General features: G+C 36.1%; 1 protein-coding gene across 1 annotated transcript in view; it reads right to left on the minus strand.

Moving 5' to 3' along the window:
- The window catches only part of DNAH7 (dynein axonemal heavy chain 7), a 113,655-nt gene that overhangs the window by 29,531 nt on the left and 66,433 nt on the right, over window positions 1–17,691 (minus strand). Inside the window, exons 41-48 of the mRNA XM_037398557.1 lie at window positions 16,803–17,032; window positions 15,397–15,727; window positions 13,501–13,847; window positions 12,122–12,302; window positions 10,638–10,823; window positions 8,531–8,694; window positions 2,183–2,337; window positions 1,079–1,269 (exon numbers count right to left, since the gene is read on the minus strand). Of these exons, the coding sequence (XP_037254454.1) occupies window positions 1,079–1,269; window positions 2,183–2,337; window positions 8,531–8,694; window positions 10,638–10,823; window positions 12,122–12,302; window positions 13,501–13,847; window positions 15,397–15,727; window positions 16,803–17,032 (1,785 nt within the window). The remainder of the gene's footprint in view (window positions 1–1,078; window positions 1,270–2,182; window positions 2,338–8,530; window positions 8,695–10,637; window positions 10,824–12,121; window positions 12,303–13,500; window positions 13,848–15,396; window positions 15,728–16,802; window positions 17,033–17,691) is intronic.

Genomic DNA, 17,691 nt, shown 5'->3' on the forward strand with positions numbered 1-17,691 from the left:
GGGAAGGAAAAAAAGGAACAACATATTGACTGTTGATTGGCAACTAGGAGATTTTAATTGTCTGTTAAATAAACTTTTCCTAGGAAAGAACCTTCATCCAGCTTTTAAATGTATACGTGCTCTAAGAATAAAACTTTTGGATGTTATCTTCCTTTCATATTTTATCCTTTTTCCTGAACATGCAGCTAATTACCTTCTTCGATAAAAGATCAATGTCTAGCTGATTTGATGTGCATTGAAATGAGCAAAAGTTATTCCATTTCATTAATTTTTGTCCATTTTTCCTGTATCACTTCTCCTTCATTGCTGAAACAATGTACTGTTCCATTTTACTATCATAATAGTTTAAAATGTTTTGATTTCAAGGTTTTGTGTATCACTGTGGTCTATGTTTAATGGAAGTGCAAATTTGCAATACTTTTCTATAAACAGTTCTTCAAAGAGAATAGTAACGAGGGAATATATCTCCCAAACAACTCCAAAGACTAACCCACGAATTTTATTCTTCAAAGCAAGAAACTACCTTTTTGTTGTCCTAACATACAAAAATAAGAATAGCTATAGTTACCAAATATATATCTGTAAATATATTTTAGTTATAAAAATGTTTATATTTATATATGTATTTATATATACATTTATACAAATATATTTTAGTTCTAATCAAGGCACAATGCCAGGAATTTCTCAGACTTTTGTCTCTAACTATACTAGAGATAAAAACTGTGAATATGAAAGTGTAATACAGAGTTTGCATGTGAGGTGACTCTGATATTAAGTCCTCGTAAATATTTTTTATTATGAAAGGTGACTAAATAGCATCAGGAGATACAGACTGGGAAGGGTGATAATTAATTAAAGAAATTCTTGGCAGTACGAAAGAATGCAAGGTGAAGCATTAGATATGAGAAATGTCAACACTTCTAAGATGATACCAGTCTTCCAGTAGCATAAAAATACCTCCAATGTTGGCAGGGGAGGAGGAATGAACAAATGCCAGAAATTCTTCCCTGGTTTTAGCCAAGGAACCATTTTAAAATTAAAACAGGAATTGTACATTCATTTTCAAAATTCTTACCTTAACAGATGTTTCAGGAAGATAATGTGGATTTCTCAACTTAGTTGTAATGTAAAAGCGGAATTCAGGAGCATACTCGATAGTGGAGTCCCCAAGGCACATGCATATAATCCCTGACTGCTTAAATGTCTGTTTGAGCAAAAGTGGCTCTAGGATAGGATCAAGTTCTTCTCCAACATTCTCCAGTAGCACTTCAAAATAACGTAAGCATTAGTAGGACTTTATAGGCATTCATAGTACTGATTGTTCTTTACAATATATATGTATAATGGGTATTTACAGTGTGCAAACAGTAAAATCATTAATTGAGCAATATCTAGAGATATGGTTAATGTTTATTAAGAGTGCTCAGCTGACTAAAAACTAAATCAAAGAAATGTACCTTTAATTTATTTTCCTAACATTATGTCAATTTGCAAAAAAAGCAACTAAAAGGCTATCACCATTACTGCTGCCAATGGCTTAGAACAGCAGTTTAAGGCTACCATTTTTAAAAGGGAAGTAGCAAACCAAATGGTACATGCCACAGAAGTCACAGGGGGGTAACTAAGTCTGCTTCAATTTTCACTGTAAGCATATGAGATTGTCAAAATCAAAAAAGAAATAATGGAGAATAAAAAACCCCAAACATTTTCTTTACATGTAGTCCAGTTAGCCACTGAAAAATAGCCGGAGTTGTAGCAACGTGTTTCATTAATTTATTTCTATTTGAGAGTAATAAGACTACTTGCAATAAAGATTCTACAGAGAATACAAGAATTGTGAATGATCACAGCCTAGCAATCTGGTATTTATACTCTTGAAAAGCCAAATAAAACCAGCATTACTTTTTAGAAATAAGAGTATTATAACACGAAAACAAAGAAATGGCAAATCTCATAAAGCAATTAAAAGCTGAACTGAATATTATATTGTGCTGAAGTAACTTATAACCTGGGGTGATTACTTCAATTACTATAGTACTAATTTGATTCAAAACAAGAAAATTTTTTTGCTGTTTTCCTTAACTATGAGGTTTGATACTCACTGGAGCTTCATTTTTTAGCTAATTGTGCCCCCTCCAGGCTCTCCTGTAATTTGCACTTTCATTAGCAATTCACCTACCAGGACTGCCAAACTGAATGCAATTTTCCAGTGTTGTAACAAACTGAGGGTCGCTGAGTTTGATTATATGCAAACTATTGGCTTTTTCCATGTTCTTTATCCATTTATTTGCTTGACCCTGAGGATCTATCATCAGAGGCCATCTTCTTGCATTACTGAAGGGAGAAATACAAACTTTCAGAACGGACATATAAGCTGTTCAAAAGTTTACCTCAAGGTACATCTTAAGGCAATTTATTCCCTTTTTTCATTAAAATAAAAGCATGTCAGTATGAAATCGTAGTAGGGCACATACTCAGGTATAATCTTTGATGAATTTAAGAGTAGTTAGATTAATCTTAAAGTTCTCTGTTTAAAAAAAATAATTACTTTCCAAGAAAGTTCTTAGAATAAGACTCCTTACTTCCTAGAAAGTTTAATCACATTTAGTTTTATAACACTTTCAAAATAAAAATATTTTGAAAAATAAAAGTTTTTAAATTTTAAACAATAAACAGCTTTAATATCGTCATATGCATAAGTGAGCATTTTCAAGTGAAAACCAACAGAATTTTCCACTAAAGAGACATTTTAGAGTTAAAGGGAAATATATAAGCTTTTAATCCTTGAGCAGCAATGGACAAAAGAACTTCTGGATTTTATTTTTGGCGGACTTAGTAACTATTTCACAGATTTTTTTACAGTATTCTCTACCACATGTAGTTAGATTACCAAGATATCTAAGACTAGTGACACACTTCAATGGTCAATTACAATTACAGCAATAATCACCTAAATTAAAAAACCCACAAACATCTAAGCAGGCAGAAGTGAGAATTCAAAAATCAATGTGGTCCTAAAAATTTGCATCGAGGGGCCCAGTCAGATCCCAGCTGGTTAGGAGATATAATACAGTCTGCTACTGGAAGGAAAAAAGAGCAGTATCTTTTTTTCCAGGTTTTTTCCTGTTTTTTTCCAGGAAAAAGAAATCTTTCAGACTACTTCTGTGGCCTCTATCATCATTAGAAGTCAGCTTTCGCACAATGACACTGGCAAATTATTTATCATTAATAATTTTTTTAAAATTGAAGCTATCTCTCTTGAAAAATTCTGATTCACAAATAAAACACAATGTAAACATGTCCGCATCTGTTTTCTTTTTTTCCTTTAAGATACTGAAAAAGATGAAATGTATGCAATTAAGTAAAACAGTCTCATTTTTGTCTGATCTTCAAATATACCTCTTCTCAGAAAAGGCGATGTTTTATTAAAGCTTTCCATAAATTTTCAACAGAAGGTGATAACCCTTGTATTAGAAAAAGGTACAGAGCAAGTAGTTGTAGATACAGTGTAAGTTCTGAGAGACCGTGCTTAGACAAACTTCGCTCCGGCAGCCTCGCTCCTTGCACACTTCAGTTTCGAAGCTGCTGGCGGGCAAACCTGTGCGACACGTTACAACCCCCTTTCAAGAGAGTCATTTGAAAACAGGCAAAGCACAGTTTAAGAGAGAAAAATCCTTTACATTCTCTGTTACAATCTCTATTCCACAAAGTTCTTACTAGGGACCAAGCATAGTTGTAAGGCCTATTTTGGGCGTGTAAATGTACCACCACACAACAAGAAGCGTGCAGCCCTCAACCCAGGGGTCCAGCCACCCGGACCCGGGTGCAGGTCTGTGAGGCGCAGCTGTGCGATTGGATTATCACTACCGAAAAAATACCAGCTGAGAGAGACTAGATAAGCAAAACTATGCAAGATCTAGAGAGTGAAAACAAGCTGAAAGGGAAGTTGGTTGCTTGGGACTCACAAGAAGTTATGGAACTTTGGAAAGAAGAAAAAAGCAGAGACTTTTTTATTTTTTTGGCAACGGCTGTCAGATCTGGCAGCTGGGCAAGCTGAAGAACCAGTCCCTTCCAAGACGCTGCAGAGACCAGCATCCCCGATTCAGGGTCAGCCCTCTGGCCAGCACAAACTCACCGTGTTCTGGATGCAGCTATGAGGTTTAGCTCAGCAGTGTTAGTCCTATCATGTACGTGGCTTGGTGAAAAGGTAATTCTGAACTCTGAAATCGTGACTGGTCCTGCTTGCAGAATCTCTGCACAGTAAAATGTGCCCAAATAAACGTGATCCCTTAGAACAAGGAGTACATATGGAGGCAGGGAGCACAAGCACCTCAGGTTCTTTGGACTGAAAATGGAGATTGCAGAAGCAAGATAGCAGAGATTTAGGAGCACAAGTTTTGGAAATGTACCATGTGTGGCAGTAGCCTGGGATTATACATGGGATGCTCCAGAGGTCCCTTCTGTGTTACGGATAACCACTTGGGCTTGGGAGTGACCATTCACCAGCTGAAGGCGCATGGCTTTCTTCTCCCTTGTAGAATGATTTAGGAAAACGGGTCATCTGGAAGGGACCCTGTCCAGCCTACCCACGAATGAAGAAAGCTTTCACAGGCAAAATACCTTGAAAGATTCAGGAAATGCATTTGTAACCCACCAGGACAGGGTGGTATCTAAGCAGACATTAAGAAAATTAAAATGTGGGCTTTGTAAAGCTACAAGTATTTGAATAATTTCATAAACACAGACAAGGGCAAATTTGGAAACACGGTAGGTCTAGAGAAGCAAAGAGAAGGTTTGAAATCTCAACATCTGTCAGAGAAGGCAGTAGCATCTCCAGTCTTAGAAGGTGATCTCACAGTAGGTACCAGTGTTCACCAAGGGATCCAAAGCACACTGAAAGAATCGCTGGGCTCCCACATCCCTTGGCGGCTCAGTTGCTTATGAGAACCCAAAAGGAGACCCAAGGGATACAGCCAGGTGATTTAATTTAAGAGTAAGGTGATACAAGGTGACACAGCAGCTACAAACAGTAAACTGAACACAGTCAACTTACACATCAAACACATTCTAAAACAGATTTGCTCATAATAAATTTGCTAATTTTAAAACAGGCATTTAAGATTTGAGAAACCTGCAGTATGTAATTGTTTCCTTAATCACTTCAAAGTTTCATGCAGTTATTATTTTCAGCATATCTTATTTCAGACTTACTGTGTAACAGAAATTAAATACTTAAGACTGAATAACTGAAGAGTGGTTCTCTACAAACAGCCAAACACACATAGCTTTCATCAACAATAAAATAATTCTTCATTGATGGGAATGCATAAGCAGTCACTGTGTACATGTTTGCAAATTATCCTTTAATAGCTCTCTAATTCTGCTTTTTTTAAAAAAAGTTGTTGTTATAAAAAGTTAAGAGTTGCGTTTTATATGGTACCTGGGGTCCTAATATAAAATTAATCTGGCCATAAACTCGTAACTACAGACACAACAGGTATCAACAATTTGAGGTAGATTCTATCTCACATTTCAAAATTAAAAGCTATCATTATTTAGTTTTAAAATGCTAATCATCTTTCCATTAGTTCAAAGAGAATTTTGATCAAAGCTTTATAGAAGTGAAGTGTTAGGATGTACTGCAGAAGTGTTGAATTCATTAACATTTGCCAACTGTTTAGTCTGAGTGATTGAATTTTTAAAGTAATTACTGTATCACTAAGTTACATACAGAATCATAATACCAGCATATATCTTCTGACTTCAATACGCAGCTTTGCTTCCAGAAGTACAATCAATGCCAATTTTTAAAGTCAAATGACAGTACACTGAGGTCCTTTAGCTAGTGCCTTGTTTTTGTCTTATCTGTTTCGTTTTGCACTTTGTCAGCTGTCCAGTTGCCAAAGCTGAAATATTATCCACATATCTATGCTTCCAAAAGGTAACGCTATAACATACAATTTCAGCTACATGTGCACCTTAACATTCACTCTGCAATAAAAGAAGTATCCATTCACCTGTGCTACACAACATCAGACTCCTCAGAGACCAGAATTTTCATGTAAACAGCAGCAAAAATTAAAGATTTGTATTAGTAAATTTCTGCAGTAGTATACTATAAAAAAGATGCATAAATAAATGTTAGGTACACGTTATCATAGACTTGAAAACTGTTAACCTGGCTATGGAAAAGAATTATAAGAATTATTTATTCATTATTCAGGAAAGAGACCCGACAGACATGAAGTAAACAGTAGCAATCACAAAGAGACAAGCAGTTAATGCAGCGCTGTTCCACAGCCAACTCCGCTTCAGCTGTGCTAAGAACAAAACCTAAAAGCTGAAAGTCAGCAGCAACGCACTAGCAAGCATACTGGGCAGAACCAAGGGGCTCTTTGTTCACGGTCGTAACGAACACAAGGCCAAAGGAAAATCATAACTGCTCGTGCAAGGTCACAAAGCCTAGCCTACTGCGAGCACCCAGCTCTGCGTTTCACACGGCTGTCAGTGCCACACGTATCTCAGGCATCAGCAGGCACGTGAATCTAAAGCTGATCACCAGTGAGCTGGAGATATTTCTAGATGTTAAAACATTAACAGGGTTAGTTCTCATGCTCCACAGTCATACAACTCACTGATGTCTGCACTGACTGTGATACCAGACAGATAGCAGATAGATACCTCTGCCCAGACATAGTTCTAGTGACTGATGAGAGACACAGACATGCATGTATTAGACCACCACGTAAGAATGTAGAATCATCTTAAAAGCGGAAGGCAATAATATCAGAGTCAGAATTCATGGATCCATGTTTTCTGTCTATGAGGAATTTTGCGATTTCAGAATTTGTTTTGCTTTCCAAATAAGAATGAGAGTATCTTTAAATATGCAGAACTTAAAAAATGTTTTCAATCAAACAATGTGTTACTAGAGAAAGTCAAACTATTTTATGTGGATGTAGCTTAAGATAATTACACAAGGGAAAATTTAAAAACAAAAAAGGGATTTCAAAATGAAAAATAAATTCTTCTTTCCTTATCAGAACTTTCTTCAACTTGTGATAAGACTATTGTCATACTAACTACATTATTTTAATGTAAGGAAGCTAGAATTGCAACTGCTAAGCTTTTAACTATAAATAGAATTCAGAAAATTCCAGCATTCCAAACATGTAATCAAGTTTTCTGCTATAAATTAACATTTTACTTTTTTTTTTTTTTCTTAAAGTTCTTTGAGGACTGGACTAGATGCAAAGACGACTTTGTGGTGCCCCGCTCATAATGCCTGCTAAAGAGGTCCCTACACTAACCCAAACCCCAAAGCTCCCTGCTTTTGTCTAGAAATATGCCAGGCTGTCCTGCTCCAGAAGGGACCTAGGAATGAGTGGTCTGTATAAAGTATTGATAGCTAGGGGAATGAGGCCCTGAAAAAACCAGACTCCAAGTTAACAGTACAGATACACCTTTTCACCTTTCATCAAATATCTAACCCCATATCTAACCATCACATGCCAGAAGTGATGTGAAAGCACACATTTCTGAAATCAGAGGTTACTGCACGACAGGCCTCTCCCACCGCTGCTTGCTGAAGCCGTTTAGAAGTACACAGAACAAGAAGTTCTTTAGAAGTACACAGAACAAACGGCAAGAAGAGGAAGAAAGTGGCAGGAGCGTACGGTGGGGATCATCCTCTGTAAGAAGGGAGACTAGAAATTCTCTCCTTTCTAGCTTTTTGCACCTCCCTTACTGCCTTCATTAGAAGATATACACAGGCCTTTTTTTGTTGTTTTGTTACTGTGTCCTAGCAAAATAAAAGATTCAGCTCATCAGTGTACAAACCAATACTTCCAAAATGTCAGGGCTTTACATGCTAAGTATGTTACAAGCCTGAATATTAAAATCTCCTACCAGCTGGCAACATAAACTGGGAAACTGTTTATAGAGAAGTAATCAAGACATTATCCATAGTATTTCCAGTGCCATCTTAGGGAAAAAGTGTGGCCCTCATAGAAAAATTAGCAAAATAATCTTCAGTACCTCTGCAGAAACACCTCTTGGTAGCAACTGATGCCAGCATATTTGTTAAAAATTGAAGAGCTTTTAGCTTTTTAAAAGGAGAATTACTTCCATAACTGTTGATTATACTGCAAGAATAGTACTCAAACTTCTACTCCTGAAGCATTTTAGGATGTCTTAAACTGAGCAGTGTGTAGCATGTTCAGGAGAAAAAAAGGAGGGGACAGGGGAGAAGGTATTATAGGAATCCATAGGAGTTAAAAAGGAGAGAAGTGAATTCACAGATTTAAAAACTTTACATTATAAAAAGTATTATTAGTATTTATCATAAATGTAAACATTACAGTCATTTTATAACTCCGGTTGTTAAACTGGATATACAGTACAAAACTGTCACCAAAGAAACAACTGAAAAGCATGTTGTAAGAAGCTATTTAATTAAAATTATTCAGTGTGTATATATATATATAAACACATGCATAGATATATATATAGCTATATATTTACTTACGAGATAATGATGCCATTATCAATAGAAAACATGTCAGAAGGTAGTCCAGCAATATTCCAAGCTCTGATCTCCACTAGGTCTCCCAGAGTATTTGTTAAGGAAAAATCATCAGAACAAGGAATGTCTTTTGTTTTACATAGCAATGCCCACTCTTTAGTTTGCATCTAGATAAGAAGTAAAAAAAAAAGTATTAACTGAAGTCTGCCTATTCACAAAATTTTCAAACAACTAAAACATTTTTCAACCTATTTTCCTTAACAGTTGCTACATACAAGATCACTGTATCGTCAAATGGAAAGAAACTCATCCTTCCGTATAAAATGTCTAAAAACGTCTCTAAAAATGCCTTCATATACAATTCCTATACATGAAATATACATTTATTTGTATATAACTGGTATCAGAGCCTTGGTATGATTTTATTTACCATTTTAGCAGTAGTCTTCTATACTGTAAAATGAGTGTAGAAGAAATGCACATATTCTAACAACAACAAAAAAATAATGAAAATCTTCATTATTTAACTCTCAGGGCACACATGATGAGTATCTGTCCGCACTTCACCAAACTTAACAACTTAACGATCATTTAGAGTGGCTTTTCACTTCTCTGTATCATCTAACTCACTACAGTTGTGTAAACTATACAGGTTTGTATAATAATGAAGACCCAAACTTTAAATATGTAAACCAAAAAGCATATTCCACTAGGAAGAATGCTTCTAAAGAACAAAACTGTATAGAAATAGCATGTTCGTAAGAAGGGCACAATCTTCTATGAAAGCTATGTGTAAGGTCAAAGAAATATGCTGTGGTATTCTAAACTAAAAATGAGCTGGCAAAGGCTCAAGCCACAAAACTCAGAAATGTGGTGTTTAAGGAAATGGTCCCAGAGCTGGACACATCCACAGAGTGCTGAATGAAGGGTTCATCGATTTGCATAAAGCAAAGCTGATATTCCAAAAGATGTTGTAACAACTTCTCCTATGAAAACTGCAGGGGGAAATAACCCCAACACAGCAGCAGGTGAAATGAAGAACTGCACAAACGTGGTTACGCTATCCAGCAGTTTCTGAAAAAGATACCTAACGCACGCGTCTGCACAATCACGAGCGTCAGGACAAGCAACCGTGAAGCCACTGCATGTTCATTTTTAGTGAATATCATGCAGATGTCTCTGCCTTTTAGGAATATCATCCGCACCTCTATCTACACTTCCCTGGAACACAGTTCAGGACCCCTTAACATGTTTCACCAAAAGTACCCCCACCTACCCAAACGCATTATACACAATGCAGGTTATAAGCATAACAGAGAACGCTCTCAAAATTATGTTATTCAGAATTGTAAAAAATGCAGACTATCTATTTACACTATAAACAATCACACTACAAACTCTCACTCTGTAAAGTTTTAAAATAGTAACATCACAACATTGACACTATGAAGAAAATAATTGCTTGAAAGAACAGTACAAAAATTTTCTAAAGCAAAATGGACAGAGGATGTACATTGAGGGAAAAGTGGAAATAAGGATTATATCAAATTCTATGTTCAAATGAGGTACATTTTTTTTCTCTTTCTCAATTTTTAGCCATTTTTGATACCCTGGACCTGATTTTCAAAAGAAATCAGCATTGATTTCTTCAGCTGCATTCAGCGGCAGGTTTTGGTCTGCTGTGTTATTGAGCTGCTAGATCTTTTCTCTCTTTTTGTACAGAATTACTCCACTTTCAGAACTGGCTTAATGGTGCTGCTGCTGAAATAGTAGCTAATTTGTTTTTTCTTCTGAAGTTAAGGAGAACTCAGCCACTGAATGGAAGAGGAGTAACTAGAGCCATGAGGTATAAAATTACCAGCAATTGCTTTAGAGAAGGAAAGTAACCAAAGGACTCCATGCCTTACACAGAAGTACTTTACAGTAAAATGAATTTTTTTCCCCCAAGAGTCTTACAAACAAAACTCAAAATCCTACAATACAGCTTCAGTTCCACTTACAAATCCTATTAAAACATATTTTTTTAAATATGAACTGTACATGAGAAAGAAAAAATAGTAAAATCTAGATTATTACAAAACACGGGGACAAAAATGACTGTATGTATTACTTGTCTGTAGCTGGATGTGAAGGCTCCTAGGTAAGCCACAATTCCCGATGAAATAAGTACATCCCCGGTCAGAGTGACGTACTGCCTTCCCAGCTCCAAAGCAGTCTCATGCCAGCGAGATTTCTCCCCCCCAAGGCCACCAATCAACCGTTCTGCTCGCTGTAGCTTCTTGCTGCACAAGTCAACCTCAGAATAAAAAACCAAGGTTGATTATATTACATGATCACTTTAAAGACATTTTACAAATATTAAAGCATTCAAGGATTACTTTCCTGTGCAGATGTTTTCTTAAGTAATTTCACCAAATAGAAATAAAATACCTTCTTATTATAATGGAAATGTTTGAAGAACAAAAGCAATCTCAGTACCAGCACAGTAAACTATTCAGTTACATTTTCATCCAAATAAAGGAGTATGGACCAGGACAAAACACGCCACTCAAAACAGCTCTGTCTGCGACATGGGATATATTAATAGTCAAGGAAATTATCTACATGTCATAAGACAAACAAAACGCCTTAAAGAGATCAGTGTCTCATGAAAGTAGGTACATTCTTTTCTGCAAAAAACATCCTTATGAATACATAATCTGCATGTCTATTGTCAGCCATCTTTCCAGGCATGTTTATAATCTAACAAAAAAAATATGATTTAACAGGAATTTAATCCAGCTCTGTTAGGATCCTTTACTATCTAGTAGAGACACATTTCAGCCATGGGATAGGGGGAAAATGATGCCAACTCCTGCTGCTGCTACAATCCTCCCTCTCTCCTGGTAACCACAGCAGCCAATTTACACCACAGTAACAAACTGCCTGTGTAATTTATCCCTCTTTTCTACTTCCAAACCATATCAGGATGCAGAAGAAACACATAAAGAGCTGACTTTAACTACAGACAAGAATTACGACTCCATTTCTAATTCAGATACTATTTTTGTAAAAAAAAAAACAAACTCAAGATGATGTACTGCAAATCTTAAAAAACAACCAAACTGAACAAAACCAAAAAAACCCCACCTTCTCAGCGTTGCCTCTTTCTGCACACATAACAGCTATTCAGCAGTCAGAACAGAGTTCACCAAAAACATTTTCAAAATTGCATTAGCACAGGAGGCATCAATAAACTTTCAAAACTTTACATGTACTGACTTGCAAGTTTATAGATGAATCAAACTCTTAGTACAATCATTGAAAATTTATCACCTTACAAGAAATCAGGTACGAGCGAGGATGTAGGAGACGGATATCAGTTGATAAATCCTTAACATCTACATTTTCTATTACTTTAAAGCATTTATTCCCCATGCTCTCGTCATTTATAACTTCAAAACCATTACATTAAAATAAAAACTGGTTATCTGAAAGTACAGATTGTCAAACATATTGACAGTTAAAAGGAAAAATACCATTTGACAAAGCGGAAAATTTTAAATAACTTTTCTGGTATCTGTAGAACAATGGTTCTTCTTTTGCATCATATACCTGATTTTCCAAGTCAGCCTTCTCTTGTTTCTTGGATTCCAGCGTCTGCTGGAGTACAGACAATTTATCTTGAACCTCCCTCAGGTCTGCTTGTTTCTTTCTTAGGTCATCCATAGCAATCTTTAATTTTCCTTCAGCTTGATTCAGCTTTAGCTTTTTGGGTGCAACATCTTTTGTCACTCTAAATGAAGTCAAAGAAATTAAACATCTGAAAGATAAACACTTACTCTACGGTTACTATTAAAAAATGAACATAGGAAAGGTGAAGCGAAACCTAGCAACTTAGTAACTCATGCAATATTTCATTTCATAATTTGATGGCATCTTAAGACAATTGTTTTTTACTTAATCACTTGTTTCGGTGCTGATACTGATTTATGCAGTTTCTGCACATTTTTCTGTAGTAACAGGTAACGATTAAAAGCAAAAAGGGTTATGCTTCTGAACTGTGCCCCATTTGATCACAATTGAGAATCCATAATGGATTTGTGCCATTAGAAACACACAAATAATCATATACATTAAGTAACATACATACAGCCAGCTGTGTACACAAAATAAATCAAAGCTTTTCACACCCAAGGACCTATTTTCTAGTTTTGAGGGGAGAGATTTTTGTGAGGGGAATATTGCAAGTAATACGTAACTGGAAGCATATTGCTCATCTTTCCAAAAACAAGCAAGAAAATATGCTAGAATGTCCCTGTATCATCTGAAAGAGAATTTCAGAAGTATTAGCCTCGTAATTAATTCCCTCTTGTACTGCTCTAAGTTGCAGATCTCCTTTAAAGTCCACCTTTTTAGTTAATTTTCTCTCTAACATTGTTACTTGTAATGTTGATAGTTGTTCTCAATTAATTACTAATCTTTTAGTCAAGTAACAAAATGTCCTCTCAAATGAAGGCACGCACGACCTACCGTGACTGAACCTTCAACTTGCAAGTTGACTTTAGTCCCCAGTGCTGACGTACTGTTAAATGTGAGTTCCAGGTGTTTCAAATTAGGAAATACCATAAAAAAGCAGCACACTTTTTCAGTGCATCAAATATAATGTTTAACAAAAAACATCCTTTGGGCTCGATACAGTTAACAGAAACTTCCAAAGACTTATCAGTAACGCCTCTATTTAGTGCAACACTCGAAGGAAGTGAACTTTATTTGCTAACTGAACAGATTGTTGCCCCCATGCCTTCTTAAAAAATTCAGAACTGAAAATAAGGCTCTACATCTTAACAACAGGTACCTTGCAGGAACAAACCCTTTACGGCTGCTTGTTTGCACAAATTTCCCATTAGTAAGAAATAATTTCACATCTCTTTTGGTTTAAAAATAAACTGGTATCTTTAATCACATTTTTTTTAATATATATACATACTTACTTATCATAAAACTCCATGGCTATGACCCATTCGCACAGACCTTCTGCTGCCGTGGAAGCATTTCGAATCTTGTCTGGTACAAACTCAGGATTTGTAAGATACTGTTTTCTTATGGTAGCCATGTAAGCTGGGGGAATGTTGTCCCTGTCATATTCATGTAGAGACTGAAGAAATCTTATATCCCCCAGAAGTCTCTTAGCAGGACCCCAGAAATCCTCAATTTTTCTTCCAGAACCTGTTGGATCTGGAATCCTATCTGCTTTGATGCCTTTAAGGATGCATATAGCTTCCATTACAAGCTTGACACCAGCAGGAGGACTCTTCATGGACTTAATCACTGTAATATCCTTTAAAAATAATCAGAAAACCCCACTTTTAGAGCTCTGAAAATAGGCAGATTAATTCTTCTATTATCACAGAAATAACAACTCTTTTTATGTCAAAATAATACATCTCCATATAATTTGTTATTCTTATACTTGACAATTTTAATACAGTATGATCTCAAGTTCATAGCACAAGCCTGCATATTGATTCTATTTTTGCAAAATTTTTATTTCTTTTTTTCTGTTCTTTCCAGTCCTTTCTTTAAGGTCCTATGCAGGTTAAACTAACACTCACATCTAAACAAAAATATCTGAAACCTAGTCAATAATCAGTTTGGATGAGACAAAAAGTTCTTATCTGTAACTCATTCTTAGCTGTATTTTTCTGCTCCTAATTCAGTAGAGGCTTTGCACCTCAGTCACAGCGTTCAGGTGTTCCAGCGTCCTGCTCTACCCTTCCGCTCAGCCTCTAACATGGTACTTCCAAGCTTACAGGGCCGTATCAGTAGTGGATTAGCAGATTTAAGATAACAAGGTAAAAACTACCTTCAATCCAGAACTAAAGATGTATGCTTTCCAAGTACAGAAAATAAATTAATTAGTATTCTGGTTAGTTACTAAGCTCTCTATCAAGCTGAATGAGGGAAGAGGCAGCTAAAAGGAAGCAAACTACTGGGTAAGAGATACTGACATTGTAATAGCAGGAAATGTATAAGCAAAGTTTTAACAACAAATATAGAATAGTAACATAAAATAATGAAATGCTTCTACGCATCTATGTAAAACTAATCAAGCAGAAGGTTTGTAAACTAAAGATTTATGGAAAATAATCTCTCTTCCTCTTCCCAAAGAGTAACTCTGCATGGAAATTCAAATATTCTAAGAGCTTTCCTCAGAATACGTACTCTCGATGAATTAAAGAATTTCTACATTCTCATGTTTATTTTGCCAACGAGTGTTAGAACCTGAGAGCTTGAAAGTTTTAGAAGATCTTGTTTTCAGCAACAGTAGCTGGAGCATATAGTCAGTCCCAGCCTCACTCCTGCAACCCAGGAGACTTCCTTTCATCCCACCAAGAGCAAAACATTATCCAGGCAAAGAACACCTGACTAGCCATAAAACCGAAGGTGACTGCTACACGGTCCTACTCTTACGGAGATGGTCCCTTAACGTGGGGAGACACAGAATTTCAACCTCAGTTTCTAGACTCTGAAAGACTCGATCTAAAAACTAACTACACTAGCGACAAGCTGGCAGGTTCTGAATTAGGAAGTAAAAATGCATACATCTTCTAACTTTTGAATTGTTGAGTCAAAATATTTTTATAGCTGAATTTTGAAATGTCTAGACTAGTATTTGATTTTGTAGTTCACAAAAATTCAGCATTACACCTTTTTCACTAGAAAATAAAGACAGAATAACATTTTGGTTTTTAAAACGGAAAGATTTCAAGAAGTTTCTAAATTATAAAACCGTGTAAGTATAGCATAAAATCTGAAAAGGCAGATATTCCGTGCTTTTGTGGATCAGAATACCTCTCCAGTGCGTAAAGATGCATTGTTAGCCATACCTGTGCTGTGAGTGTGTCAAGGGCAGCCAGAGCACTTTCTAAACGAGGCATGGCTTGTGCTAAGTCAGCATCACACTCATCTTTGATAGCTTTTGCAGCCATAGCCTGTTCATTTGCCACAGCTTCATCAGCTTTCACGACTTTTTCAGTTTTGGCTACTTCCAAAGATTCTTTTTGAATTACAACCATCATCTCATCAACCTGCTTGCTAGCTTCCTGTAACTGAGGTTGCAGAGCCTCCAGCTCAGACTGCATCAAGGCTATTTGAGATGTAGCAGAGTTCAGTTTCTCCAAGCCAACTTCGTATCTTCTTTTCATTTTCATGACCTTACTGTAAATAAATAGTACTTTATTATAAACATATGTTATCAGTACTTGAACGCTTAATTCATTGGGATCCATTCTTCAAATTTCTCACCGCTCTGAATAATCCAATGCTCTGCCATTCTTGTCTGATTTGCTCAACAATTAATAAACATACCTCGAATTACATGAGCCATATACCCTGAACTATTCTATCATGTATACTCAGAGATTGGGATATAAATAAATAAGTGGTCACTTATAGTTAAATAAGTGTTTGTTTAGCTTCTTGTTAGCAGGAGCTACAAAATCAAGACGGCACAATAGTAACAGACAAGAAAAGGAGAGGGAGGAGGTGGGGATACACTCATGAAGATTATTAGCTGAGGTGAGGCTTAAATAGGATTAATGTAATTGGGAAAAATAATTTTAGCAGCAGAATGTGGATGGCTCTGGGGACAGCCAAGAGTGTCAGAATCAGGACATTGAAAAGACATTGGATCACTACGTTCAAAACTCTATTCCTTTACTCCTGGCATTTCTTGCCGCAGGCAGTGTTTCACACAGCCTGTTGATCAAATTAAGCACTTGTCTTAACTGTTACGTAGTACCTTATCAATGAGGAGAGGAAAGAAAAAAGAACTTTCCCTCCCCAGCCATGAGAACAGAACAGACACAGATGTGCACAAGCATACAGAGGTCCTTTCTGCACAGGGACAGCTGAACCGTGCCAGCAAGCCAACGACACCCAGCAATCTGGAAGCTGGTTTCCCAGAAGTCATCTTCCCTGCATCCTCCAGAGAACCACAGAGAAAGCAGGCTGCATCAATTACTCTGGTAGCATAATATAGATAAACAACATGTAGCAACATCACCAGGGATGTTAGAAGTGGCCTAATGTATATTTTGAGAGCATCATCAGACCTTTTGTCCAATAAAGAAGCATGTGTCCCAAGAGTACATTTTAACCATCCACCATTCTGTCAATTTAAATTAACTAAAAACAATTCACTTGTTTTGTTCAGATTAGCTATAAGAAATAGAAATTAGTATTTTTGAGGAACTTGAGTTCCCCTAGAAAAGGTCACATTATAAATCCTTACATGCGTTTCTTTTCAAGTAGACTTTTAAAAGTGGAGATCAATTCCAAGTATGAAGTAGGTGTAACATAGTTGTGTCTTTGAAGCTCTGCACGGTATAAGTCTGATAAAGCAATGGTAGATGTATGAAAGCTTTTACACATTTCAATACACCCACTCCGAGTTTCTTCTGACATTTCAACATCTTCCAAGAAGCGAGAAGCAACAGCTTCTAATGCATCTTCTGGCCATGTCTAAAACAAATTCATAAATACCTTTCTCTTACTCAGTACTTCACACTCATAAATCTCAAAACATTTTTCAAAAAGGTACATTTACGCCATTTCATATATAAAGTTAGTGAGGCACAGAGAAATGACTTCATGATGAAAAAGATCATCAAATAGGACAATAATAGAACTGGAAAGGACAGAACTACTTAGGGATTCAGTTCAGTCCCACTGTCTTATTTCATCCAATGGAAACACTTACTAAAAGGAAAATTTCGGATTTTCATTATGTCCATATGTGTGTGTAACTGTCCATGCTCTTCATTTTCAAAATAACCATTAAAGATACAGTACTACATTTTAAAACTTGATGAAATTTAAGTTCTTCAGATTCTCTGTATGATTACATTCTACATCTTAAATATTCTAAGGTCTTTTGCATATAACAGATAGAATAGTTTTATGCAGAGTAGTGGGGAAAAAATCTGCTATTCTGCATGAAAACATGTCTGTATTTTTGACAGGTATTTCAGTTTCAAACCTTTTTGGCACCCTAGATTCTGGTAGTCCTGGTAATAGAAAAAAAAACATTACATATTTAAATTTGCCATGTCCACAGTGCTATGTTCATTCAGTTATACTCTTATACCGCAACCAGACAGTTATTTTCTTGATGATTTTGT

This window comes from Falco rusticolus, chromosome 8 (genome assembly GCF_015220075.1).
Source record: "Falco rusticolus isolate bFalRus1 chromosome 8, bFalRus1.pri, whole genome shotgun sequence".
NCBI lineage: Eukaryota > Metazoa > Chordata > Aves > Falconiformes > Falconidae > Falco > Falco rusticolus.